Raw genomic sequence first — 27,391 nt, forward strand, 5'->3', positions numbered from 1 at the left:
TTTTTATTTATATTTTTTTTTTTTTTTTTTTTTTTTTTTTTTTTTTTTTTTTATATTAATTTTTTTTTTTTTTTTTTTTATTTTTTTTTTTTTTTTTTTTTTTTAAAAAAATTTTTTTTTTTTTTTTTTTTTTTTTTTTTTTTTTTTTTTTTTTTTTGATTTTCGTTTCTCACGGGCCCTGCTAAAAAGTCAGAGCGACTCATTCCTCTTCCTGCTCAAAGCGTGAAGAAAACTTTAGAATTCCTTTGCTTCAACACACCAAGCTCGTGTTTCGTCGGATTTTACGAAAGAACAATGTGAATGTGCCATATCCATGGCAAGAAGAGGGGACAATTTCATTGGTACTTGATACATCATAAAACTCACCCTATCCTGGACATTGGCCCCGGTCAGGTTACGCACTGGTATTGCGCTAGACTTCCAGCATAATCACTGACGTGGGCGTCGCTGGGTTACGACTTCTCATCGCGGAAGGAGGTACCACCCAAGATAGCAGCAGCTCCAGGACCGATTCAAATGCTCGGCGGACTCTGCATCCCTTGATAGACTTGTCTACCACTTAGCAATCCCACCATGACTAGCAACTCCTCGCTGGGTACCTGTGTGCGTCCTGACCCTTCACCGTTTGCCTGCATACAGACACGAACACTAATCTACAGCATCCCCAGTGCCTCGCCCTGACCTCAATCCTGGGGAGCAGCAAAGTCTTCTTACCCGGCACGACTCCGTACCAATCATCTCAGCAATCTTATTTCGCCCAACAAAACACCGATCTGCACCCGTTGTGCGTCGTGTTCCCAGATTCGGCAGAGGATGTCTCCAGCGTCATCACAAGTTTAGTCGCAACTGCCGCCTTCCTGCCTGAAGACCAGCAAGATGGCTGCCACTTCGCCATCCGCTCCGGCGGCCACAACTTCTTCGGAGGAGCCTCCAACATCCAACACGGCGTCACCATCGACCTTCGCGCCCTGAGCAATATCCGAGTCCAGAATCCGCCCGAGAACGATGCCTCCCACACTGTCTACATCGGGGCTGGAGCCACCTGGGGGGACGTATACGGCCAGCTCGATCCGGCGGGCCTCGCGGTGGCTGGTGGCCGCGCTGCCCAGATCGGGGTCGGCGGTTTGACACTCGGAGGCGGCATTTCGTACTTCTCGCCACGCTATGGTTGGACATGCGACAATGTGGTCGGCGCGGAGGTCGTCCTGGCCAATGGAACGATTTTGCACCTGAATGAGGTACAGCATTTGGGGGAGCTGGCCGCTCTGCGCGGGGGCGGGTCCAAGTTCGGGGTGGTGACGGGCTTTGATCTGCGGGCCTTCCCGCAGGGTCCGATCTACGGCGGCAGCGTCCGCCATACGATAGATACCGTGGATGCGCAGATGCGTGCGTTTGTGGAGTTGAGCGACCCGGTGGCTCAGCGCCATTACGATGAGAATACCTCGTTGATCACCAGTTTTGCATTTGCGGGTGGCCAGGGCTCTGCAGTGGTGAACAGCATCGTGTATACAGGGGAGCTGAAGGACGAAGAAGACCACCCGCCCATGTATGATGCGTTCTTTGAGATTCCTTATATATCTAGCACGGTGCGTATAGCCCCTTTACACGACGTGGCGATTGAACAGGGTTCATTTTCACCCAATGGACAAAGGTAAGGATCCTCCTCCCTCCCATCCGATACATTGTAGCTTGTCAATGCTCATTTGGAGAATGACAGGCAATTGAGTGTAGTGACTACACATAACCCCACCGTGCCTATGTTGAATGCGACCTATATACGATGGAATGCCAGTCTAGCAGCCGTGCAAGAGGTGCCGGGCATCGTCTGGTCGATCTCCCTCGAGCCGTTACCTCCCGCTATCTACGCGCGGGCTCCAGACAGCAACGCGATGGGGCTATCGAACTACGAGGGATCACTGGTGGTGACCGTGCTGAGCGCCACCTGGGACGATACAGCGGATGACACCTTAGTGGAGGAAGCAGCGCGGACGCTATTCGCGGGAATTGAAGCCGACGCGCATGCTTTGGAGGCATACCATCCGTTTGTGTATCTGAATTACGCAGCGCAGTGGCAAAATCCGATCGCTAGTTACGGTCCCAAGAGCGTGGAGATGTTGCGGCGGGTCAGCCGGGAGCTCGATCCGACAGGGGTCTTTCGGCAGATGATGCCCGGAGGGTTTAATCTTCCCACGTGAATTGTGTTATGTCTGGTCTGAACGGTGTACATCTATAGTATGGTGTGTCTCCGCTCTTCCTCATCTTCTTCGCCAGTTCATCCACCATTGCTTACTACGCAATCCCGCAACCCCGGTCGGCGGCAGCAATATAGAAGATACCCTGCAATCGAGGTCTATGAGATGCAGTGAATATTGGGGCAGAAGCGGCTCAGAAGGAAGGTTGGTTCCGCCATCCGCTTTATCGTGCATTATCAGATCCGAATCCGGAGCGGGGATAGCTATTAATAATACCCGGATATATCCTCATCCCCTCCCACCGAGGTGACGCAAGATCATCAACGATCCCCTCATTTCCTTCGTGCACCCTCATCCCGAATTGCATTCACATTCAACCGCCCTCAATACCCTCAAAACCACAACCTTTATATCCCGAAACCAAACCCATCAAAATGAAGCTCGCCATCCTTGACGACTACCAATCCATCTCCCCAGCATATTTCGACCCGCTGCGCCCGCGCCTAACCACCATATCCTATTACCCCGACACGCTGAACCCCCACGACCCCTTGCAGCATGAAGCACTGATCGCACGCCTCCAGCCCTACGACATCATCATGACCATGCGCGAACGCACCCCATTCTCATCATCCACGCTCTCCCGCCTCCCGAACCTGAAGCTCCTCCTCACGACCGGAAGCCGCAATCTAGCCCTCGACGCGACGTATGCCGCATCACGAGGGATCCCAGTCGCCGGGACTTCCGCGCGCCCTGTCGGCGTGCACTCGACGGTGCAACATACCTGGGCTCTTATATTAGCGTTGGCGCGGGGCGTAGCGCGCGACGATGCGGCCATTAAGCGCGGGGAGTGGCAGGGGTCAGAGCTAGGGATTTCGCTGGCGGGCAAGACGCTGGGCGTGTTGGGGTTAGGGAAGTTGGGAACGGGGGTGGCGAGGATCGCGGCGCAAGGGTTCGGAATGCAAGTTATTGCTTGGTCGACGAACTTGACGCAGGAGAAGGCAGATGAGGTAGCTCGTGAGGCGGGTCTGGTGGCCGGAAGCATCAAGGTGTCTGCGACTAAGGCAGAGTTCTTCGCGGCTGTCGACGTGGTTAGCTTGCATAGCGTTTTGTCTGAACGGAGTCGGGGGATTGTCGGGGTCGAGGAACTCAAGGGGATGAAGAAGAGCGCGTTGTTGGTGAATACGTCTCGGGGTCCGTTGATTGACCAGGATGCGTTATTGGAGACTCTGAGTGGAGGTGGGATTTGGGGCGCCGCGCTCGATGTGTTTGAGACGGAGCCGTTGCCGAAGGACAGTCCTTGGAGGACAACGAGCTGGGGAGAATATGGTAGAAGCCAGGTACTTTTGACACCGCACACGGGATACTTGGATGAGCAGATCCGTGGCTGGTATAAGGAAGCTGCGGAGAATCTGGAGAAGTGGCTGGATGGGAAGGAGTTGAGTGTTAGATTGAATTAGGTGGTATGGATCGACAGATTTCTAAATTGAGTATTGATTCCAATTGAGAATCAATAGACCCAGATCCTTGCTAGGCTGGTAACCTAAGCGCACCACAGGAAGGCAATAGACAATAGAAAGTGTTGAAATTATCTTGTGAGTTTGCTTTTTCGGGGGTTAACACAAAATTTTCATTGGTATTCTGTAACATAAAACAGATACCCAACTGAACTCTAAATATGATAATATTTCCCCCAAGAGATTGTTGAGAAAAGTGAGGTTGATCAAAGCAAATTACATAGAGATGATGGAGGGGCAGATGAGGTGCAGACCTCCATGTCGCTGTTGTGGCTGTCATGGCAAACAGCTGCTGCATACCTATGTGATGCCTGAGGCATCCAAACGCGCTCACAAGATCAAAATGTATGGATCATACTATCATAACTTCAATTTTTCTAGAGCTTAAAATGTGTTAAAACCAAAAAGCCAGAGATGAAAGTATAGAAGATAGATTATCGAGAGGTGAACAGGTAAGACCTGAGTGCAGTAGGTGACGTAACAGAGAAGAGCGAGAGTAGGTAAAGTAGAACATTGATGGCACTGGATAGAATCAATTCCAGAAATTTCCAACAGTTGACGTGTCACTCGATTGATCGTAGGTAATTCAGCATCAAGCTAGGCAGCTGGTATGACTGATCGGAAATGAACAGGGATCAGAGAATCTTTTTCCAGGCGCGTACTTTCCGGTTTCCACCCAACTGCTTTTAACCCCGCGCGGCCATCAACACCTTCATCTGCCACATCCCAACTACTAGTCAAGTGTGCTTCCAGAGAGGAACTTCGAACCAGCCCCCATGCCGGTGAATTTTCTGGTCAAGATCAATGTCTCTCAGGCAGATCCGATGTTTCTTGTGGTCCACACGTCGAACGCAAGGATCTGAATCAAGGGACTGAGCAGATGGATGACAATGTGCCATCGAGTGCCGAAGAGCAGAAAGAGTTAAGCAAGAGGATGAACGACAACACATTCAGCAACGGATTCTGGGAGAAAGCTTGGCAGCAAGTCGAGCAGGAAATGAATGGAAAGAAGGCTCTAGACCATTTCATCAAAGTTCTGTTGGAAGCTGATATTAGTAAATCCATCCATTCGAACTAGGAAGACCCCGAAGAACCCGGCAGTGAAGATCATCTCAAGAAGCTTCAGGACATTGTTACACACAAACTGGATGCGATACATGGTAAAAGACTAATAGTCAACGACAGAGTTGTTAGAGACGAGGTACTCGAAATATTCAGCAAGATTAAAATGTTCAAGGATACAATTACAGCAATTTTCAGTGCAGAGCCTCATGCAGAATTGGCATGGGGCTGTGTAGAAGGCATTTTTCCTGTGGGTAAATCTCGAGAAATTTCTTTTTCGGGTGCTAACCTTCTACTTTAGTTGCTGGACAATGCACTAAAACAGTCTGATAATGCAAAAGATGGGTTGAACAAAATTTCTGAAATTCTGGTCCGCTGTCGAGTTGTGGAAGCAACGCGCTTGGTCTCTGGGGCTAATGCAAGGCAATAATGTGCGATAGGGAATCAAGAAGAATAGATGCTAATACGTATGACGGTATGAAAGGAACCCCCCTTCTCACCACCTGAACAAAGACTACTTGCACAGATAAAAGAGAAAATCATTAACTTGTATTTGCAAATCCTGAAATACCATATGTTCTTAGTGCACCAGTGTTCTCGTCCTAGTTTCAAACACCTACTCAGGAACTTGATGCAAATAGACAACTGGAAAGACATGTACTAGGGCATTGAGGAGACGGAAGGTAGTATCGAAGCGGATCTAAAGATGCTAGACTAGGGAACAGCGACAAGCATTCAAAAAATGACATACAGTCTCCAGAAAAGTGCAAATTCCATATTGGAAGAGACTGGTGAAATTCGAGAGGGTATAAGGGTAGGGAACAATACCATTCGAGCGAAACTTAAGATTAATTTTCGATTATAGCTTCTCACCGAAGACGCTGTGCTCAAGGAGGTGCCCAAAGTCGACTACGTCGCGTTCAATACTGATAATATGAAGAGAAACCCCCCTTCATACTGCCACGGAGATACTAGAAAAGAGATTCTTAGTACAATTCGGCAATGGGGAGAGGGCGGTGATGATAAGTGCATATTTTGGCTTAGGGGCATGGCAGGCACCGGCAAGTCTACCATTGCTCGCACTGTGGCTAGAATGTTTGATCACGAGCGACGGCTTGGTGCTAGCTTTTTCTTCGTGAGAGGCTATGCAGGCCGAGCAGAGCCGAGCAAGTTATTCCCAACTATTGCCTATCAGTTGGTTCGTGCGCTTCCCGGCTTTCGCTAGGTTGAAAGATTCCATCCAGAGCATTCCTGGTGTAGTACAGCAGTCACTGGATACGCAATGGAGAAATCCTATACTTCAACCTCTGTCTGCACTGAGAACCAGCACCCCTGGTTCATATAAATTGGTAATTATCATCGATGCACCGGATGGCATTCAGGGGTCTTGGGATGAGTACGTTCGGGATCTTATAAGGGTTCTGTCGACTGCGGATGAACTGGAACCAATCAAACTACGAATTTTGTTACTAGTCGACCTGGGCAGCACTTAATTGAAGGGTTTACGGAAATCCCTTCAATGCGATATAATAACCTAACAATTGATTCTGTTGGAGATAAAACCACAGAACGAGACATCAGGAATTTCATGAAGGACAGATTTCCCGATATCGCGACGAAAAATCATCTTGAAAATTGGCCTGAGCATGAGCAGGAAGAGAAATTGATTGAAAGAATTGGGCCAATATTCATCGCGGCTGCGACAGCCTGTCGATACCTCGAGGCTACAAGATTCGTCCAGAACAGCATGTCTACCTTGCTAAATTCTAAAGAGGATGTTTCTTTCTCCTGGTAAGTAGATTGACGAAATGTACCGAGAGATCTTAAAACAGGCAATTAGCGACAGCTTTGATAGAAAATATCTCACTGTCCTCTTTCAGCTGGTAGTCGGATCCACAATCACCATGAGAGAAAGTTTGCCACTGTTTGGTCTAGAGGTATTGCTTCAGACTTCCTCCCAGAACATCAGGGCCATGCTCGAAGACTTGCGCTCAGTGCTTGTTGTGCCAGAGGAACAACTCACCAGTCATGCTGTTCCACCTTTCCTTCCGTGACTTTCTGGTTGATAAGACACGATGCACAGACGAGACTCTATTTATTGATGAACAGCAAGCAAACAAGAAGTTGTTTAACCTGTGCATGGACATTCTTCCGAGAGTTCTGCAGAGAAACATCTGCAAATTTCCACACCCCGCAGCGACACCATGTGAGCTCTCACATGAGACCATCGACAAGCAACTTCCCCAAGCAGTCCAGTATGCGTGCCAGTACTGGGGCGAGCAAAACTGTTCTACAAAATCTGTTCAGCCCAACGAAGCCTCGAAACTTCTGGCATTCTTCAAAGGGAGCTTTCTTCACTGGCTAGAAGCTCTAAGCCTTGCAAGGAAGATGGCGCATGCGATCCCCACATTAACCAACCCAGAGACTCACACTACCGTGAGTTTCTTCATACCATATTTATGTGAATATACTAAATTGCCTAACAGGATGTGAATGATTCTGAGTTATATTATTACATTGTTAATGCACGAAGATTTGTCATCCATCATAACATAACTAACTAATCGGTAAGCGAGTCGGCCACTTGGCCGGCTTGGCGGGCCAGCGTATATACCTATATGATTCTTACACCAAAAATGAAGCTTTTCATATCTCAATTAAACTGTTTAGAAGCCCGGGATTAGATAGTTTGATTCGGGCATCTTGTACGTATATTTCCAACAATATGACACCGACTATACCGCGGCGGCGCCCGCCGACGTGGCTGACTATCCAGAGGTCCTGTATCACCAGCTGCTTCCTCCGCAGCCTACGCGTTGGCGAAGGCCTCACAGGCTTCCTGAATTGTGAAGCTATCCAGACCATGCAGCTGGTGTTGATTGCGCTGCTGCGTTCTTTTTCGTAGTTTAACAGTCTCACGAAGTTGAAGGTTTTTATGCTCTAAGAGAACCGCCCGATTTAAGGCTATCTCTGCTCCCTTAAAGATGTATGATAACTCTGTTTGCATGGATGAAGCCGGAGAATCTGCTTGTTAAAGTAACTGAGAGATTATTGACTTATGTTTCTTGAATTGCTTCAAATTTAAAGGCATTTTAGTAATAGTTGAAGTAGTTTATTGGCTGTTTCGCCGGCTCTCCTCTCTGTAGAAGATGAGGTTATCCAGAACCTTTGTCGGGTCAAAAGGAACAATTCCGGAGGCTTTGAAAGCACTCTGGATATTGGCCTTCTTGAAGGCTTGGACGTGGGCTTCTAAATAGATATCAAGAAAGTCAACTTTATCGATATGATGATATCCTATTCACACAAGCCTTTCAATAAGATTGCTGTAGGCCCTTTTAAATGGTGAAAAGCAGGCTATATCCAACGGTTGATAGAGATGACAGGAATTAGCGGGCATGCAGATCGGTATAATATCATATTGATAACGTATATTATCAAATTGAGGTATCAAATGGGAATCATGTCCGTCAAGAAGTAAGAGGCTATATTGGCCTGTTCTCCGGTTCTTAATATAAGGAATAAAGTGTTCCTTGAGCCAGTGTTTACCGATTTTTAATAAATCTGCATCTCTGATAGAGTCTACCGCTATTCAATGAAACAGCAAGAGTGGACGCCTTGGATGGAAGCATGTGGAGGTCAATTCCATCCACACTAATAATCTAGAGGATCTGGTTATGCAGATCCAAAAGAAAATAGTAGGATATAGCAAATGCTCATTTGTTTCTAGTACGTACGACCACAGGGTGTGGAGAACAGGGCTTCCCGTCCGCTCAGCCGTACTTAAGCCACACGCCGGCAGGTTAGTAGTTGGGTGGGTGACCACCAGCGAATCCCTGCTGTTGTACGTTTTTTTGTTTTTGTTTATTTCTATGTTTTAGAGACAAAACTAAGCCCGGCTTGCTTTCTGTCTCTCTGTTTTGAAATATGCCGTTGATCAACCCGGTTAGTCCATCCATTTGGCGATATATTGATATGCCATAAAGGTATATTGCCTTCAAACCAGGCTTGTATATAAGTCTTTACCTACCAAGTATGCCGGTAACACCCATCCAGCGGCATTAATACACTCAATTGAAGTTATCCATTCCCGATTTCCAGGCTGTATAAGAAAGGGCCTTTCCTCACAGGATGAACATGCCACTACCTTAGCAGTGGCTACCAGGCCCATGGCGAAGCCTGTTTCATCAAAATTGTAGATATCTTCATCAGCAATCCCGTACATGGCGATAGCGGCTTGTAAGCGTTGAAACCAGGCTTGTATAACCTTAGGATCCTTACAATTCGCCCGTTTATAGCTAATCTGACGCGAAAACTGACTTTTAAAGGAATTATGCCGGGAAATGAAGTTATATACCCATTTCTCTCCGACAAGGGCTGTTACATCTTGAGAACGCTTCGGATCAAGATTGACGCCATATTACTGTCCTGGAACTGTCTCGGCGGCGCGCCGCGTTGATCCAACGAGATAATCCATTTATCAAGTGATTCCTCTTCCAACGGAGTCAATTTATGCGAATTAACGCGTGTTTCCTTGCGAAAAGTAATACCATTTAAGCGATCTTGAAGTGTTGAGCGAAGAACTTGAAAAACACGAGCTGCTTCACGAATTGACTTGATTTGACACTTCTGAATAGCATCAACTGCTAAGGAGAGTCTTCCCTCTTGTTCCACCGAAATTTTTGATGATTTAGGCATTTTTGATAGTGATATGGAAGTTTGAATAGTCTTATTTTTAAAGGAGCGGTAATTCTTGTTGGGATGGCCGACTCGCTTACCGATTACGTTAGTGCTATCATTGCGGATGCTCCACTCCAAGTGTATTACTTTTCAATCCTTTCCTCACCAACATCTAGTGTGCTCCGAAAGCAGTATTATGATCAATCCCCCAAGTCGATACACATGGTTTCCAATGGTAATGAGAGCTGGGGTCAAGCAGAGCGCATATTCAAATCTGGTGACGCAAACTGCATAACGTTGTCTCCTGATTCTACAAGGGTTGCTGCTACTGGAACCTTGGCCCGAGGAGAAATATCAATCTGAAACCTTGCTACTGGAGGATTGGAGCTACTGATACTGGGCCATGAAGACTGAGACGAAGAAATTAAATCCTTACAGTTCTCCCCCGATGGCAGGGCTATAATGTCAATGGGCAGAGGTAACACGGTCAAGAAATTCAATCTTCTGACAGGGTACCTGGAGTACAAGGTTGAGTGCCACACCAAGCAGCATATCTTTTACGTTCGACACAACAACCTCTAAAGTGATAGTTTTTTCACCTAACGGAGAAATTATGATTACGCTTTCAAAGACCAAGGGCATTGTCTGGAGTATCTCTTCCTGTGATATGGAGCTATGTGATGTTGAGGGTTGTGATGTTGAAGGATGTGATGCAGAAGAATTGTTTTCCTGGAACGAATCCCCGTCGTTCTTTGTTCCCGAATTCTCCCCGGACTCCAAGAAAGTGGTCAGCGAAAAAGAAGATGGTCTGATACTGATATGGGATCTTGATGAGGGACAGCATCTCTTGAAACCGTTATTAAAGCCCAGCTGTGCTCTAGGTTTCTCGCCCGACTGCACCAAGCTGGCAGTGAGTACAATCGATGGAACCATAGACATATGGGACCTGGCTACTGAGCAGGTAACTCATCGACTGGAGAGTCTTGATGCTAGAATGCAAACATTTAATTTCTCTCCTGATGGTCGCAAAGTTGCTTTCGGGGATTTCAGTGGCACAGTCCAAGTATGGGATCTCCATAGCTTGTCAGGAGTGACGCAATCATCAGGGCCTTTGAAGTCCCATGCTGGCAAAGGTGGTTATCTGGATGAAGTTACTGTGTCACCAGATGGTCAGAAAGTCCTAATTCAGTTTTCGGAAATGCTTGAAATTCGAAACACCGCCACCGGGGCAGTCGAGCAAAGACTGACAGGAAAACCCGACAGTTCTACGGCTTTCTCGCCAGACAGTAGATGTCTGGCTGTGCTTTCCCACGATCGCCTAGAGGTGTTGGATATTGTCAAAAGACGCGTTGATCGGGTCATTGAAGGCCAGTTCGTTGCTCCAGTTGCATTTTCGCCAGATAGCCTGAAGGTTGCATGCCAAAGATGCGATGGCATTTTTCGAGTGTATGGCATCGCTACAGGTAAAATAGACCATGCTTGCTCCGGGCCCTTACTACAGAGATAAATGGCTTTCTCTCCAAATAACGCGTCTCTGGCAGGCATTTCAGGTGGGCATAACATTGTTATTTGGAACTTTGGTAATGAAACAATGCCTACCGCAGTTGAGAATTGGGATTGTTTTGAATTGTTGCCGATCTCCCATCTATGCCGGACGCCTCGTTGCCAAGGCACAACGTCGGATCCCATAGCCGTAGCGTCCTCTCCTGACTCCACTCGGAGCTCAACAGGCCAATCACTGGCCCTTTTTCGGAGAGAGCTGCTTGATATGGACTTGTTGATGGTAGAGATGCCTATTAAGCCACAAAAAGATGTTATAACACTTAGTTATGCTCAAAGTGCAATATCTAGGACTTTCTCAGGTTGACAGGACTTTATATGAGGTACTTACCCGGCTAATCCGGGGTATCGGTTTGTATGGCCAACAGCGAGGACCTCGAAACCGTATCGTATGTCCAGAATAGACTCATTCGCAAAAGTCTCAATAGAAAGCTACTTAGTTGCTAATGTCCAGAATACAAATGGTCTTCATTGCTGATACGAATCCATGGGATTACGTGATCTAGCGGCTTGGCCCGCACACTCGAACCCCGGGGTTCGAACCGCTGAGGAACTTACCCCTTGATCTATCCATAGAAGAAGAGATCAATCGTTATGCAAGAGAATTAAGAGCCCTATCGTTCTAAAAGGCATTCGCTCCTTAGTAGGCTACGTGCGTATAGCCGATACAGTGTCATTCTGCCCTACTTCCCCTGTGCATTTCACAACAAGAGGAAAACTCGCCGTCAGGCGCTGAATGCTATTTATGGGCAGCTTGGCGAACATGATCATCGTTTGTTACCCGCCCATCTGGATCAGGTCAAAATCAATCGTACAGCAATGTCTCTGGACCCCAATAATTCTCCTTATTACTTCACCTCTTATCCGCATCCCATCGATGAAACTGAGTATGAGTACCCCGAAGACGCTGATGATTGGCCGGAGTTCGACGGATGTGCAAACAAGAATGCCGAACACCTCGCCATCTGTTTGAACCGATTTCTCTGCCGTTGCGAAATGCCAGAAGAAGACACTTACCTACCTCGCTTTGCAATGTCCTCATGGGCTTCCCCGCCATCCTAACCATTCGGATACTTGACCTATCTAATACTTGGCTGCCCAGATGGGGAAATTTTAATTTTCAAGATTTGGGCTGTGTGACTTTGGGCTCGCAGTGGCAGATTCAATCATTTTGGTACGATGCGAACACTGGAGCCCCTCATATGGTGGCTCTCATGTGGAGTGAACTCGCCCAGCCGTAGAATAATGAACTTTGCCGCGGCGAGGTTGATGCCGCAATTATGATCATGCACGGGCGCTTGCGAGACCCTTCGCTCCGACCCCATGACATTGCCCCCGTAAGCTTCCAGTCACCTTTTCTCAGAATGAGCGTTATAAACTGATAGCTCTTGCAGGTTCTACTGATCTCAGCCATTGGGGAGCACTACGTCCGAGTCATCGAAGCATACATTGACATGGGACTGCTTGTCATGCGGATTACACCGCTTATGGACATGCGCGAGCGGGACTTGGATCTGATCATCACCTTGGCAAAATGGTGCTGGGGTGGTCCTACCAGCAAGAACACGGAAATCCTCATGCTTTAACGATACCTGCACACTCGCTTTTTTGGATTTGAAGGCGTTTTGGATGCTCAAAAGCCTTAAATGGAGGAACAGGAATATGTTGGTTTGGAATCAACGGGATAGGAGCTTATACGGCTTAGCTTGTAAATATTCCAATACACCACCTGTCTCAAATTACTCTGGGTACTGAAATTAATCTATCCAGTTTATATATTAGCTGCTTTACGCCACTGAGTCTACGACTGAATTATTCGCCCCGACCTCCTACGAGGGATTCCACATAGCAGCATGGATCGAAACCTGCGACTTCACACTGGGTACTATTTTAACTATTGTCAATATTAGAGCAGCATAAACTATATACCACATAATTAATAGTAGTATATATTAGCGACTTTTAGGAAGGTGTTGGATTGGGCTTCGTAGACTGTTATTTATATATTTGAAGTTTTGTAACTTCAATCACTATGAGTTGGAAGGATATAATTGAATGAACACCAGCAGATCGTACATACCGGCTTAAAAATCCTGGTATTTCAGGCACTTAAATCTTCTACTGAATACTCGAATTAAGAATGGTCAATGCTTACTCCAGATCAGAACTCATTATCTAGAGTGGAGACAGGTGTCGGCAATCCCCGACGAGAGTCGGAATGCACTAATCTGCCTACGATCTAGCCGGGCAAGCCAAGGGGGCCAAGGGGCCAAAAAAGCCTGGGGTTCCATCCACTAGTAGCCTTACGTCCTAGTGTCCAGGTACAGCCAAAAATCAAGACAAATTATCCGGATTAAGGGGCAAGAACTACCGCACCGAAGACCTGTTCAAAAATCACCAATTCCCATTCCTTCACCATCACCACCACCACCACTACTCAAAATGACCCTCCTCAAATCCCTCCTCCTAGCCACCATCCTGTCCCTCTCTGCCTCCGCCGCAGAAGACAACTGCCCCACAGGCTGGCTCCCAAACACCTTCAAGCAAGAACGCTGCTGTCCCGGCGGGATGGTCATCGACGAACAAGGCGCCTACTGCTGCGTCCAGGATATGCGTCTCTACAAAGAAGCCCTCACCAACTCGGCACTCCTATACGAGACCGCTAGCACGACCTCCGACTCAAATATGGATTGGACGACACAGAAAGACATCAATTCATGCTACGCGACGGTGCGGTTCACGGCCAGCGACTACTCGGCGCGGGTCTCCTCCGCGGCGAGTAAAGCGGAGGCCACTCCTACCGATGGATCGAGTAGTAAGGCTACTGCCACTGCCTCGAGTTCGACGCGTTCGGGGGCTCGTTCTACGGCGGGATCGCAGACGGCGACGGCGACGGCGACGGCAACTGAGACTTCGAATGCGGCAATGTTGCTTGGGCCCGCTGAGGGTTTGCTTGGCGGTGTGGTATTTGCTGTTGGAGCTTTTATGCTGTGATTGAATGTTGTGTTCTTGTACTTAGTCTTAGGCGATTTGTCGGGAGATGATTCGGGTTCACAGGAGCTTGCCTAATTTTACATTAGACAGACCTACGCAGTTAGGCGTTACTCTACTACCTATATAATCTGTTCTTAATCCTTAGGGCTCTCTTACGAAGCAACTGTCTAGGGAAGGTAGACATGAAGATCTATGAACGAGGCTGAAACGTGTCGGTATCTGCCTTTGGGTCGGCTTTGTTCGTCACCTCGGCCATACGAAAGTCGAAAATCTGTCCAGTTTACACTGGTACACAACCAGTCCAGCAGCACATCACTCGGCCTTTTCATGTTCTAGTCGATGGGAAGGGCTTTTGGGTCTGGGGAGGTCATATTCCATATGGTGGTTCAATTCTTAAAGTGACAAATCAAGTAGTGTGCCGCCTCGGTGTCATCTTTGAAAACGATGGGCTTGTTGGCCGACTGGTGATTATCGAGAAGCTGCTTCAATCTTGGGAAAGCCTTCCAACGGTGTATTGTCCTCCAAAGTCAGAAGGTGTTTAAGTCTCCATACGGAAGGGTGTATTCTATGTTTTCTTACTGGGCAGGATATAAATTCTCTTAGTTGAGAAACTCCGAGCTTGCTCTTAAATATAGATCCTAAATTTCTTTATAATATATTATTAACATTATACTTCTAGTAATTACTGACGACTATTGATAATTACTAGTGATATTAGCAATAATTAGTGATTATATACAGTTTTAGTGCCCCTATCGTTAGTTGGTACCCGATCTAAATATTGTTTTAGAAAAATATTCGGTCTAAGGGCTCTTTAACATTAACTATACGGATTTAGGTAGCTTGAATACGGCTGAGCGGACGGGAATTCCTGTTTTCTACACCCTGTGGTCGTATGTACTGGCTGGAACTAGATAGTGGGATATATAGTAGGGTAAAGGTTGATTGAAATTGATGCTCAGGATTTTTGCTCAAGAATATGTTTAGATTGATTGGAACAACAAGAGTTAAAGGCGTTGTCTCTACGCACTGTCAAGGGCAAATCGGAATGCCGGTAATTCCTCAAGAAAGTACGCATTCGGGATATTGTCGTTCTTCCAGGAGTACTAGAAGCTCTTAGTTGACCAATCTCATCTTTTTCTTCCTTGTCGGCATGTATTCTTTCTTGCACGTCAAAGGGGTCAGATAAGGGTCTGTGGATGACCTTTGTCCCCACCGCTTAGTAGCTGCACACACTTACTAATTTCCACTTGACAGCTAAATCTCTGTCTAGTCAACATGGCTAGGAAGTTTAGTATTTAATTAATTGTAAGACGCTTCAGACTATTTCGTACCAACATCAGATTCCTACTCCTTTTTCAACCACTCTTGGATTTCAACTCATAGACTTCGCCCGTTTTCAGATGACACTCCTTGGTAGAGCTGTCATTTCCACTCCAGAGGCCCCAGCGCCACCCCCTTTCCTCTCCCAGGCTACTCGCATGGGCGGGTTAGTGTTCTGTTCGGGTCAAATTGGGTGTCATTCTAATACAGGAGAGATCATCCAGGGTCCAATTCAATCTCGGACTGTGAGTCTACCTGGCAGTGCGTCGCATCTACAGAATCCTAACCGAAGATAAAGAGGCAAATACTCTTAAGCCTAAAATCTATTCTAGAAGCAGCGGTAATCGGACTTGGAAATGTTACAAAAGTAAATATCTTCTTGGCCAGTATGACTGACTTCGGCTGTGAATGAAATCTATACAACTTTCTTCCCTGAAGATCCACCAGTGAGTTACATCTGCAAGCCATTCCTCCATATGAATCGTGAGAAGATTCTCTGATACGACCGCAGGCCAGGATTTGTATTTGTGTGAAGGAACTGTCTGTTGGGAATGATGTTGAGATTGAGTGTATTGCTGGTGCTGATTTGAATGCAAAGGCGAATTTTTAATTCAGACCAGAGAATAGAATTCCTCCACCATGTCACGTGAAGTTAAATACCATATTCTTACACAGTCTGAATTTCTAGGAGCCGTTTGACGTTACGTGGGGATAATGGGAGGTCTCGCTCAAGCTTTTCTCCATGGAGTATCTATATACATTCGTATCCTGTCATTTATATCACTGCCACTGAACAGTGGCATTGTTTAATAACCTCCGGGTCCACTTTGAGCGCTCTCCCCATTGGCAACCTTCAACTCGTTCAGCATAGCTGACCGAATAACGCCAACATCAGTGTTGACAGAGACCATATCAAATCCTTCTTGGCTGCGGGAGTAGGCATCGGCACCGCCAGTGCCTAGAGAATGTGTTTGTGTTAGTGGTTTGATCGGAAAACAATTTTTTGATCGAAAAACACGTACAGAAAATAGCAGCCTTCTTGCCAGCCGCATGGGCGGCCTTCTTGATCCGCTGAATAGCAGCCTCATGCTCCTCGCCGCAACGAGTCACACCCAGCTGTTTGGCCAAATCAAAGGGGCCAATAAGAAGCACATCGATCCCGTCCACGGCAGCAATCTTTTCGACATTCTCAACCCCGGATCGGGACTCGATCTGGACAAAGGTGGTCAAGCCGTCGTTCGCGCCGTCGTCGTGATCAGCACCGGGGTCAACGCCGGGGAAGGAGTGAGGCGCAAACATCGGACCATAGCCACGGGTACCGATGGGCGGATACCGAGTCCACTTGGCAATATTGATAGCATCGGCCTATTGGAATAGAAGGCTCATCAGCTTCTTGCTTGCCGAGTTGGAAAGAAATAGAGGTCCAGAGTAATCATTCTTGCTCGGAGTACATACCTCTGTGTGGCACATGGGTGTCATAATACCGTGGGCACCTGCATCGAGAGCACGCTTGATCATCCACTCCTCGGCGCAGGGAACTCGAATAATGGGGCTCACGCCTTCGGAGCCAATGGCGTTGTTAAGCTATGATTTAGTTAACTACTGGTTCAGACTTGCTGGATCTCTCAGAGCAAATTTCGCCTTCCTCGAGAACTGACCTCATAATAGTGATTGTCCGAAATGAGACCATGCTCCGCATCAACCAGGATCCAGCTGAATCTAGCTGACGATCCAGAAGAGCCGTGAATAATTGTCTTAGCGATAGCGGCGCTAGGAAGCCTATTGAAATCACAATATTCAGCTCTATGATCAAGGGAATTGTCTATCATGACGCTCTGAGAGCTGCACGACAATAAGCTGAAATCATCATGACGATTGGGACATACGTGAGCCAGAACCCGAACGCAGCTGAACGGGCCTTCAGGGCAGTTTGAATGGGAGTGTTGAAAGGCATACTGAGCAAGGATTGAACGGATTATTGTGAGAGAGTTGGAGAAGTCGCGAAGAAGAAAAGCAGCACGAGAGGGGGAATTGGAAAACGTGGGGGAAACTCGGGAAAATATCCGACGCGGGGTCCTCGGGGTCCTCGGTGTAACTCCGCGCGAGTTCGGCTACCCGCATAGTTAATCTATACGAAGTCTGCCATCGGATGTGCATTTTCTAATTTCTTTTTGCTCCCTCGAATCTACACTTTTTTTCTTATTGCAGGAACTAGTTGGTCTTTTACAGAGGTCTGACTGGAAAATCATCATGATGCAAAATTCTATGTAAATTTACGGCCTTGAAATTATCAGCCTCAGATGTCAAAACAATTGTCTGGTGCTTGTAAATTTGAAAAAGATACCACCATGATCTGTTCGCCTATTGTCGCTAGTCGATTAGAGCCTTTGCGAAACGGGTCTTGAGATCGAAGTGTCAGCTATCCACTAGTGAACTTCTGTTCTGTCGCCTCTACCCTCAACACTCGTGCGTACATACCTACCGATGAAGGAATATTAAGTTGACATGGGTGGCGATCTGGTGGGTCTGAGTTGATAACTGACTAACCGCACACTTAATAAAACCTGTCATTTTTGCATTTGCATGATGAAGCAGAAGATTGCTTATCCTGCACTACAGCCTAACAAGTCCCTCCCACTATTGAAGAGCCTCTCTACTGCTACCTCTGATGCTGGAATTGCTAAATAATCCCTGGCGGCAGCCGCAACGCGTGGGTACTCGTGACTGTGATTCCTCCACCAAGAAAATAACCATTCCGTGTCCTGTATTACAGGATCCTGAGCTATCACTGCTCCATCGTCAAAATACCTGTCAATATCGGAGAGTTGTTGTTTCGGTGGCTGCAGTCTCTGAAGAATTCAGGCTTCTATCGTTCTTGCTGCTGGCTCGTCTGGGCCACTTGTGATAGTGAAGTTTACCCGAGGCGACAGATATTGCTCGTGAAGTAATTCTTTTATATGCTTGATGACCTTATGTGCACTGACTTTCCCTAGCTCTTTTTCCAACAATAATGTCATGAATCGTGGGTCGAGGACTTGGGCCACGTAATAGGCATCTTGCCCATCCATAAGGTTATAGTAACTTCTGAACTTATTCAGCCCGGAGGTGCTCAAATGCTGATAACTCAATTGCTGTAAAAGCTATGTTGTCCAAAACTGTTTATCGTAATACGTTTTGTTCCAGTCTTTGAGACGTTTCTGTCTCTGCCTGTTTCCGGAAGAGGCTACTTATAGACTGCTGTATCATTTCACTACCATTCTCAGCATTATCGGTATTGTTGAGAAAAACACTATGCTTAGCAAGATAAATTTTCATGTTAGAAGTCGATATTGCCCTCGCAGAGTCAGACGTTTGCCAGTTACATCTTTTGCATTGAATTTTTCGATCCTCAGATGGACTCTTAGCCCCTTTCCGTGATCAGAGTTTCCCTGGGAGTGGAGACACGATCAACTGGGACTATAGCAAATCATTCTGCAGTCTACCACGAGGTAAGGATAGAGTAGAACGCTAAAATATTTCAGAATAACGAGTACGCGACGAAACTACGCTAAGTCGCGCGGGATTTATTTAGGCCATCAACCAACCATTTCATGCGATCGAAATTCTGCCAAGAACTTCGAATCGAATATCGAATACGAATGATAACCCCCTAAATATTTTCAGATTCGAATAAGACGATATAAAGATCTTTTCGAATACGAATAGGAAAAATCCCTATTCGATTCCACCCCTAAAATAAAATGAAAGGTTTCCTCGTATGCTCGGGGAAATGGAAAAAGTTATTATATTATTAACTGCTGTTCTGATATACAGTATGCGGGATTTTCCTGGGCCATAATGAGTGAGCTTCGGAGCGGGCACTTCGTGTTTGGTATCGACGAATCAGGCCTGGCCTCGGACGGTATCGCTAAACAAAAAAGTCAGGCACAAACAGACTGTGCTGGTATCAGTGAAAGAGATCATTTCGATGGCATACGTGTGAAAACTGGAATAAATATTCTGGGCGAGAAGCCATCTGCCCAATACTATCCGCATAAAATCAGCACGATGGCCACAATACATAGTTTTAGCAGCTTGTCTAGGGCGTGGTTGCAGCCTGAGCTTAGATTTCGGTGTGAATTCGAGGTCCGGTAAGCGCTAGGCTGTGAAAGGATGGCTGGAGCGTAGTTGCAAGGTGGCACTGACAACGGCAGGGAAGATGACCCTCAAGCAGCAAGCAGTGGCGCCCAACCCACAACGTGATTTGCCCCATCAAGTCGCTCGCACAAAGCGTTGTATGGTCCCGCTAGATGTTGTATGCGGCAATTATTTTGACCCTAGATAAGCCTGGGCTATATATTGATTTTCGCAGGGCCTCTCGAATTCCTCTTGACAGAAGTTCCCGATTCTTGCGCCATGTGGAAGCTACCGATAAACTTCCTCTCCCTGCATTGTACGTGCATAGTCTGTGCGACATTTTTTGTGCTGACAGCTTCTGGTAGACGCGTGGATTATCACCCTCAGCACTCTGAGCCTGGTTATCATCTACCCCTATGGCAACCTCAAGGCTATCGATGCTTATTTCTTCGGCGCCAGCGCGTCAACGGAGTCAGGTCTGAATACGTGAGTGCTAATCTTTGCTTACCTTCCGTCTTTTCTGGTTTGCTAAATAGCATCGTGTCAAGGGTCGACGTCAAAGAATTGAAGACCTACCAACAAGTTTACATCTATCTAATTCCGGTTCTGGGAAACCTGGGCTTCATTAACATCATTGTCGTCATTTTTCGGGTCAGATGGTTTGAAAAGCATCTCAAAGCGATAGGTGAGGACCGCCTGTGATCCAGTCCTCTGATCGATGGCTAACTTGTCAAACGCAGCACCGCACCTGTTGAAGCCGGAGACCATTCCAGGCCAGGATTCAGAGGCACAGCTCAAACACAAAGCGGATCTTAACACATCCGTTGATGTGGCTCCAACCGATGTATCTGCAAACCAGGCGATGGATAATGTGGCCGAGACCAACGATCCTGTTGGGACTGGAAAGCTGTCATCGAGGTTAGTTTCGACACCACAAAGCAGAATGACATGGCAAGATAGATACTGACACATGCATCAGAGCTTCTCAGGAATCGAGACATTCGACAGCTGATGATGCCCTGGACCCAAAACTGACTACGGTAAAGCAATCTATTCGATTCGCGGAGCCTGATCGGCCTGTTTCCGGCAATGATAATGCTCTGTATATCCCGCCACCTTGGAGACGGGATAAAGGTATAATCAATCAACTCCTGGACTTTCTGTTTGTAACCAATTGTTCCCAGGTGCCGCTTTTTCCGAAATTGATGCCGTGATTGATGATGAAGATGAAGGCGAGTCCTCCACTTGCGGCAGATATCATTGGGTTTGAGATGGCCACTAAACGGTTTGATAATAGAACAACCCGAGAAGAATCTACGTCATCGACAATCTACCCTAAGCTTGCGTTCACGTACTCGCACACTCGAACGGGTGGTCACCTCTGTGTTCGTTCTAGGAAACTCTCCTGGCTATGAAGGAAAGGGCCACACAGGGCCACAGAATAATATGAAGCAGCTTGATCTACCAAAAGTCTCGTCCCAAGCTACGGTCGGCCGGAACTCTCAGTTCCACAACCTCTCCACTGAAGACAGGGAAAGGCTCGGGGGCATTGAATATCGGAGTTTGAAGCTTCTGCTGAAGATTGTCACGGGATACTTCTTCGGCCTGCATCTTTTCGGTGCGATCTGTCTTGTAGGATGGATTCTGCATGCCGATCCGAAATATCGTGACTATCTTGCTGAATGTGGCCAGGGCAGCGTTTGGTGGTAAGTTAATCTCGTGCCCGTGATGGTAACAGAGCAGCTTATTTTCGTTATGTGACAGGGGTTTCTACTCTTCTCAAACCATGATCGACAACCTTGGTTTTACCTTGACACCGGATTCGATGATCTCCTTCCAGGATGCGACGTTTCCAATGCTCCTTATGAGTTTCCTTGCATTTGCTGGCAACACCTGCTACCCATGCTTGCTCCGACTGATCATCTGGGTCATGTACAAGGTTTGCCCGGAGAAGTCATCGCTCAAAGATCCACTTAGCTTTTTGCTGGCTCACCCTCGACGATGCTACACCCTACTATTCCCGAGCAAGCCAACGTGGATACTCTTCGGAATCCTACTCGTCATGAACTCGGTTGATGTCCTTCTCATCATCGTGCTGGACCTTAATAACCCGGCTGTGAACAATCTGGCACCCGGCCCGCGCGTCCTCGCTGCTATTTTCCAAGCCGCATCAGCACGCCATACAGGAACATCGACTTTTAACTTGGCTGATGTCAGCCCGGCTGTGCAGTTCAGCTTGGTCGTCATGATGTATATTGCGATTTTTCCAATCGCAATTAGTATCAGAGCTTCCAATGTCTATGAAGAAAAGACGCTGGGAATTTACGGCTCTGAGAGGAGCATGAACGAAAGTGATGGTCGGTCGTACATCATCAACCACATCCAGAACCAATTGAGCTTCGATTTGTGGTACATCTTCCTCGGAAGTTTTTGCATCTGCATTGCTGAGGCCGGCAAAATTGCGGATACATCGATTCCGGTGAGTGGGCAGTAACCAACTGGGTGATGGCAGAACTAATGACTCTAGGCTTTTTCCGTGTTCTCCGTATTTTTCGAGGTCGTTTCAGCATAGTGAGTATCACACTCAATCTACGACTTCTCGTTCCACCCCAACTAACTTATCTGTAGTGGCAACGTGGGACTCAGTCTTGGCTACCCGACCGTATCAACATCTCTTTCCGGGAAGTTCACAGTTTTCAGCAAGCTTGTTATCTGTGTGATGATGATCAGAGGTCGTCATCGTGGATTGCCTTACAAGCTTGATCGTGCTATTTTTCTCCCAGGCGAGCTTTCAGAAGATGAGAGGAATAGGGGTGAGGTTCAAGCATCGTTGAGCGATCATTGATTTCTAAAGACTTATCTGAATTTTTCAATGGCGATAAACTCCTAAAATAGATTGTAACAACAGGCCTTCGGAATGCGAATTGTATCCCGGTAGGCCGAGTACTCGGCCTGATACCCCCGTGACTACGACTTCGAATCATTCGGGTGCTACAGTTTCTAGTCTTAAGGAAGAATATATTTTCATTTCGGGATTAGAAATATCAAAGTATTTGTTTCATATTATACCCCAGTGGGCTACCCAGAGAAGGACATTTGCCTGGTCAAATAAGTTCTTCATCTGACGAGGAGCCTGGAAATGGCAAAATCTTGATCAAGGAGCTGATATGAATGACATGTCGTATGCTGGACGAACGTTCTTGCATGTCGCCGTTGGAAATGGCGATCTGGCAATGGTAACTCTCTTGCTGAACCAGTTAATTATCATGAGTAATATCAGGTAGCACGAGCCTCAAAACCATTCGGGACCCCGAATTCTTCATTTGAAAGTGCCGGGGATGCGGGAAATTCATGGACAGCTAGATTGACAGGCCGATCTGGCTCATCAGTATGCTCAGAACCAGGCTGTTGCTCGTTCGCGGGAGGAACGGCTGAGCGACCGATACGGAACGACGGTAGATTTGGCATGGTCGAGCGCTTGCCACGCTTGCGATTCCGGAAGCTATGACTAGAAAAAGGCATCGCAGTGCTGTGGGTATGGAGTGAGTTCGAAATGGGCACTGGTTCGGGTTCATTGATGCTTGTGCTGATGAAACTCGAGATAGTTCGCGGCAGATGGTAGCCGGCCTTACCAATTGGTACAGACAGTCCATGCACGACAATGCTGCAGATGACCAAGAACCACACCACAATGTTGGCAGCGTCCGCAACTTCTTGAGCATCCTCTCTGACTTTGTTATCGACTGTGATCTCAAATAGAAACTCCCGACTGATCGAAAGATAGAAAATTGCTCCAACGCCAATGGGGCCAAAGAATCCAACAAAACAAGCCTGTCTAAATTGCTCAATCTGATGGATGTACTTGTGCATCGCAAGCACAGCTGGCAACCGGCGAACGATGAGAATGAGAACCCCCAGGAATATCAGGCGGTAAATAGGGATGATGTTGTTGTCCAAGAAGGATGACCAAGGACAAACTGCACCAAACCACATAAAGACAGCTAAGTTGAGTAGCATATCGATAGTAGGTTGGAGCGAGTCGTCCATGGTCTCGAGCCGGAACCAGTCACTAAAAAGTCAGTACTTAGATATTGCGATTTTCTTTTTCGAGATGACTCACTCCTGTGTGAAAACATTTCCAGCGACGAAGCATGCAAGGAGGTCGTCAGTCCCAATAAGACCGCAGGTTCCCACGATGAAGAGCTAGAGATATCGGTAAATAGTTTCATATTTGGGTGGAAGAAAACCCACTGCAAGAGCAATTGCAAAAACCAGAAAGCTTTCCCGGTCAACGTAGTGCTTTTCCTCGGCCCAGTGAAGCAGCTTCCTTGAAATCCAGCCAGTGACGATGCCATAAACAACACTTAGGATGATGGTGTACACCCAAGTCTCATAGAACCACAATTCCATAGCCTTTCCTGCGCCGCCACTATATCCCTCGCCATTCATGCCTAGATATTTCAACAGGTAAATGCCAAAGAACAGGAAAGGGTATCCGAGACCATCATTAGCACCCGACTCGGCCACGATGATATGCTGTAGCGGACGGGGAACATGCTTGTCAGCAAATTTACCCTTGACAATTGAATTGGACAAGACGGGGTCTGTAGGCGTCACACAGGCGCCTACAACCAGGGCATGGAGGAACTTGAAATTCGGAATCATAGCCCAAACAATCAGGCTGCTGCACATCCACATGGCAACCATACCCGGGCCCAGCAGCAGTGATAAGCTTTGCCATTCGATCTGAAGGTAGCGCTTGGGCAACTGCACCCCAGCTAGGACCAGTTGCACACCGAGAACCAAGCGGGTGAAATGCAAGGTGATGGCGTCCAAGTTTTCTTGCGAGTGCAGAGCATAGTCATCAGGTCTTATAAAATTAGCCGCATGGGGTGAGAAAGCAACTCCCGCAAGTAACGAAATCACTGTTTTTGCATTAGCCCTGTTGGTACTGTACATAGCGTTCCCGCTAACTTACAAGCTTCAGAGAGATAAAATCGCTCTTTGCACAGGTAGGAGACCAGCCCGAAGAGAGAGACAAAGCCTCCAAGCGTCGCACAGACAATGTTGAAATTGATCAATGCGAGGGTCGGCATCTTGCTCCTTACCCGGCAAGGTACTCGCGGAATCTTTGGAGCTATTGACTGCGATTGGTTTAGGCGGTTTTTCCGATAGATATGAGTCAGATGAGATCGGGTTTCTTTATCTCAAGACTTGCCACGAAAAGGGGAATGGCAGAGCGACAAGCGAATGCTATCGAATCGTAACTTGGAAGTCCAGAGCCAAGTATGCGTAAATCATAGAGAAGAGGAATCGCCAAGAAAGGAGCCAAGTAAGCCAAGCCGGGGTTGCTGGAGAAGTGCTGAAGATGCGAGCGTTGCGGGGGGAGAAATCTGCGAGGACCTGTCGAGCATCGTAACGTAATCGGTAAGCGAACCGGCCACGTAAGCGAGCCGGCCACCCCAACAAGAATCGCCCACCCATTGGAGATAAGGCTATTCAAACATCAATTTCTCCACCAAAAATGCCTAAATCGTCAAAAGTCTTGGTGGAACAAGAAGGCAGGCTCTGCTTGGCAGTTGAGGCTATTCAGAAACATCAAATTTCGTCAATTCGTGAAGCCCCGCGTGTTTTTCAAGTTCCTCGGTCAACACTGCAAGAACGCCTCAATGGAATCACATTTCGCAAGGAAACACGCGCTAATTCCCATAAATTGACTCCTTTGGAAGAGGATTCACTTGTTAAATGGATTCATTCGCTTGATCAACGTGGCGCGGTGCCAAGGCACTTTCAAGTCCGTCATATAGCTACAATCTTGCTGCAGAAACGTGGTCAAGGTAGAACTTGCTCTGTAGGCGATAAATGGGTATATAACTTCATTTCTCGGCATGATTCCTTGAAGAGTCGGTTTACTCGCCAAATTAGCTATAAACGGGCAAAATGTGAGAATCCTGAGGTTATACAGACCTGGTTTTAACGCGTTCAAGCTACCGTTGCCACATATGGAATTGCAGATGAAGATATCTACAACTTTGATAAAACCGGCTTCGCTATGGGCTTGGTAGCTTCAGCTAAAGTTGTTACGCGTTCTTCTTGCGAAGGAAGACCGTTCTTTATACAGCCAGGCAATCGCGAATGGGTAACTTCAATCGAGTGTATTAATGCCGCCGGCTGGGCGTTACCCACGTATTTGGTGTTAAAGGCGAAGACGCATATTCAGGCATGGTATGAAGGCAGTCTGCCTTCTTCGTAGCGTATCGCGATATCGCCAAACGGCTGGACTAATCGGGAAATCGGGGAACACTAGCTTAAAAAAACACTTTATTCCTTATACCAAGGACCGGAGAACTGGCCAATATAGCCTCTTGATCCTTGACGGGCATGACTCCCATTTAACGCCTCAGTTTGATGATATATGCCGAGAGAACAACGTTATTCCAGTGTGTATGCCTGCCAATTCTTCCCATCTCTGCCAGTCGTTGGACGTAGCCTGCTTCTCGCCATTAAAGCAGGCGTATAGCGGCCTCCTTGAACAACTTATACGAACTGGATATTATCATATTGAGAAAGTTGACTTTCTTGACATCTATCCGGAAGCCCACGTTCAAGCCTTTAAGAAGACGAACATCCAAAGTGCCTTCAAAGCTGCCGGAATCGTTCCTTTTAATCCAAGCAAGGTCCTGGATAATCTCATCTTCTACGGGGAGGAAAGCCGGCCAAGCAGCCAAGGAACAACTTCAACTGTCACCAAAATACCTAAGAATTTGAAGCAATTCAGAAGTCACGAGTCAAAGATCACTCAATTGCTTCAAGAAACAGATCCTCTGGTCTCGCTTATGCAAACTGCCTTATCATATATCTTTAAAGGCGCTGAGATAGCCTTGAACCGAGTCGTTATTTTGGAACAAGAGAACTCCCAACTTCGTGAAGCTGTTGAACGACGAAGGAAGAAAGAACAGCGGAATCAACATCAGATGAACGGCCTGGATGGCTTCACCATTCAGGAAGGACGCGAGGCCTTCGTACACGTCCAATCTTTAGAGGAAGCAGCCAGTGATACAGGGCCTAGGGATGATCAGCCACGCCGACGCGCGCCGCCTCGCTGCAGTATGTGTTACGTTGTAGGACACATACGAACAAGGTGCCCGAATCGAAATACCTGATTTCGGGCTTCAAAACGAATCTATATAGGCCTGAAAAGCTATATTTTTTTTTATGTAAATCGAAATTCAAACATAAGCATGTTTGCGGGCTACCAAGCCGGCCGGCTCGCTTACATGGCCGGTTCGCTTACTGATTAACTACGTTAGCGCTGCTGACTAAGTGGCCCACCGGAAGCCGTCCGCCAAGATTTCCCAGGTATATTTTATCATTACGATACGTGTTGCATGCTGGAACTAGACTTCGGCAAAACCCATCGATGGGTCCAAATGTTGGACCCATCGCCAAACCCATATGGGTTATGGGTTTTTTTTTAAATGGTCGACCCATCCCGATGGGTGCCTATGGGTTTTTGATGGGTACCTATGGATCCAAAAAAAAACTCATATTCTGCACAAATCTGAGACTTGGCATACATAATTCAGCTTATTTTGTGAAGGGCTAAAGCTAGTATATGAGTCTATAGTAGCTAGGCCACAAACTGTTTACAATAGCTTGAAGAACAGAAGGGAGGCACAGCTTCAGTCCGTCCCTAATAGAGGTTTTCTGCTGTTCTTCCCCGCCTTCCTTAATAAGCCCGGCCACGGTATGCCATACCTGGCCCACATCGGGTTCAACCCGTTACATATTTAGCAAAATTTCAGATTGTAATTTTAACATGTTTTCTCTTGTTTAGCATTTAATAGTCTTATAGCTATAATCTTTACTAGAAACTGTGGCAGAAATATGTGGGTCTACCGAGAAGCGATTATTCAACTAAGGAATAGGATCGTTTTCAACTGAATGAAG

General features: G+C 47.0%; 11 protein-coding genes across 11 annotated transcripts; 9 read left to right on the forward strand and 2 right to left on the reverse strand.

Annotated features, from left to right (window-relative positions):
• Window positions 1–573: 573 nt before the first annotated feature.
• On the forward strand, window positions 574–2,195 carry KD926_004661 (FAD-binding oxidoreductase; the record flags this gene model as incomplete). The annotated part of the gene is made up of 3 exons (XM_053095264.1): window positions 574–603; window positions 660–1,651; window positions 1,718–2,195. The coding sequence occupies 3 exons, from the start codon at window positions 574–576 to the stop codon at window positions 2,193–2,195; spliced, it is 1,500 nt and encodes a 499-aa protein (XP_052950041.1).
• Window positions 2,196–2,626: 431 nt separating this feature from the next.
• On the forward strand, window positions 2,627–3,652 carry KD926_004662 (D-2-hydroxyacid dehydrogenase family protein; the record flags this gene model as incomplete). The annotated part of the gene is made up of 1 exon (XM_053095265.1): window positions 2,627–3,652. One exon carries the CDS (start codon window positions 2,627–2,629, stop codon window positions 3,650–3,652), a length of 1,026 nt encoding a protein of 341 aa, XP_052950042.1.
• Window positions 3,653–5,513: 1,861 nt separating this feature from the next.
• KD926_004663 (uncharacterized protein) lies at window positions 5,514–5,996 on the forward strand (the record flags this gene model as incomplete). The annotated part of the gene is made up of 2 exons (XM_053095266.1): window positions 5,514–5,585; window positions 5,637–5,996. The coding sequence occupies 2 exons, from the start codon at window positions 5,514–5,516 to the stop codon at window positions 5,994–5,996; spliced, it is 432 nt and encodes a 143-aa protein (XP_052950043.1).
• Window positions 5,997–6,799: 803 nt separating this feature from the next.
• KD926_004664 (WD domain-containing protein) lies at window positions 6,800–7,335 on the forward strand (the record flags this gene model as incomplete). The annotated part of the gene is made up of 2 exons (XM_053095267.1): window positions 6,800–7,207; window positions 7,258–7,335. The coding sequence occupies 2 exons, from the start codon at window positions 6,800–6,802 to the stop codon at window positions 7,333–7,335; spliced, it is 486 nt and encodes a 161-aa protein (XP_052950044.1).
• Window positions 7,336–10,061: 2,726 nt separating this feature from the next.
• On the forward strand, window positions 10,062–12,070 carry KD926_004665 (WD40 repeat domain-containing protein; the record flags this gene model as incomplete). The annotated part of the gene is made up of 2 exons (XM_053095268.1): window positions 10,062–10,819; window positions 11,671–12,070. The coding sequence occupies 2 exons, from the start codon at window positions 10,062–10,064 to the stop codon at window positions 12,068–12,070; spliced, it is 1,158 nt and encodes a 385-aa protein (XP_052950045.1).
• A 218-nt stretch (window positions 12,071–12,288) lies between these two features.
• KD926_004666 (uncharacterized protein) lies at window positions 12,289–12,594 on the forward strand (the record flags this gene model as incomplete). The annotated part of the gene is made up of 2 exons (XM_053095269.1): window positions 12,289–12,345; window positions 12,403–12,594. 2 exons carry the CDS (start codon window positions 12,289–12,291, stop codon window positions 12,592–12,594), a joined length of 249 nt encoding a protein of 82 aa, XP_052950046.1.
• Window positions 12,595–13,450: 856 nt separating this feature from the next.
• On the forward strand, window positions 13,451–14,002 carry KD926_004667 (uncharacterized protein; the record flags this gene model as incomplete). The annotated part of the gene is made up of 1 exon (XM_053095270.1): window positions 13,451–14,002. One exon carries the CDS (start codon window positions 13,451–13,453, stop codon window positions 14,000–14,002), a length of 552 nt encoding a protein of 183 aa, XP_052950047.1.
• Window positions 14,003–16,131: 2,129 nt separating this feature from the next.
• KD926_004668 (HpcH/HpaI aldolase family protein) lies at window positions 16,132–17,279 on the reverse strand (the record flags this gene model as incomplete). The annotated part of the gene is made up of 5 exons (XM_053095271.1): window positions 16,132–16,283; window positions 16,348–16,690; window positions 16,781–16,909; window positions 16,984–17,104; window positions 17,212–17,279. The coding sequence occupies 5 exons, from the start codon at window positions 17,277–17,279 to the stop codon at window positions 16,132–16,134; spliced, it is 813 nt and encodes a 270-aa protein (XP_052950048.1).
• Window positions 17,280–19,720: 2,441 nt separating this feature from the next.
• Window positions 19,721–22,286, forward strand: KD926_004669 (potassium ion transporter; the record flags this gene model as incomplete). The annotated part of the gene is made up of 9 exons (XM_053095273.1): window positions 19,721–19,757; window positions 19,807–19,927; window positions 19,990–20,126; window positions 20,182–20,359; window positions 20,421–20,575; window positions 20,739–21,147; window positions 21,206–21,920; window positions 21,969–22,012; window positions 22,070–22,286. The coding sequence occupies 9 exons, from the start codon at window positions 19,721–19,723 to the stop codon at window positions 22,284–22,286; spliced, it is 2,013 nt and encodes a 670-aa protein (XP_052950049.1).
• A 431-nt stretch (window positions 22,287–22,717) lies between these two features.
• On the reverse strand, window positions 22,718–24,537 carry KD926_004670 (uncharacterized protein; the record flags this gene model as incomplete). Its single annotated transcript, XM_053095274.1, has 4 exons — window positions 22,718–23,510; window positions 23,562–23,644; window positions 23,693–24,366; window positions 24,420–24,537. 4 exons carry the CDS (start codon window positions 24,535–24,537, stop codon window positions 22,718–22,720), a joined length of 1,668 nt encoding a protein of 555 aa, XP_052950050.1.
• Window positions 24,538–25,887: 1,350 nt separating this feature from the next.
• Window positions 25,888–27,235, forward strand: KD926_004671 (transposase; the record flags this gene model as incomplete). The annotated part of the gene is made up of 2 exons (XM_053095275.1): window positions 25,888–26,548; window positions 27,069–27,235. 2 exons carry the CDS (start codon window positions 25,888–25,890, stop codon window positions 27,233–27,235), a joined length of 828 nt encoding a protein of 275 aa, XP_052950051.1.
• Between the last annotated feature and the right edge of the window lie 156 nt (window positions 27,236–27,391).

Source organism: Aspergillus affinis, assembly GCF_023601865.1.
Source record: "Aspergillus affinis strain CMG 70 chromosome Unknown NODE_223_length_27391_cov_92_569891, whole genome shotgun sequence".
Lineage (NCBI taxonomy): Eukaryota > Fungi > Ascomycota > Eurotiomycetes > Eurotiales > Aspergillaceae > Aspergillus > Aspergillus affinis.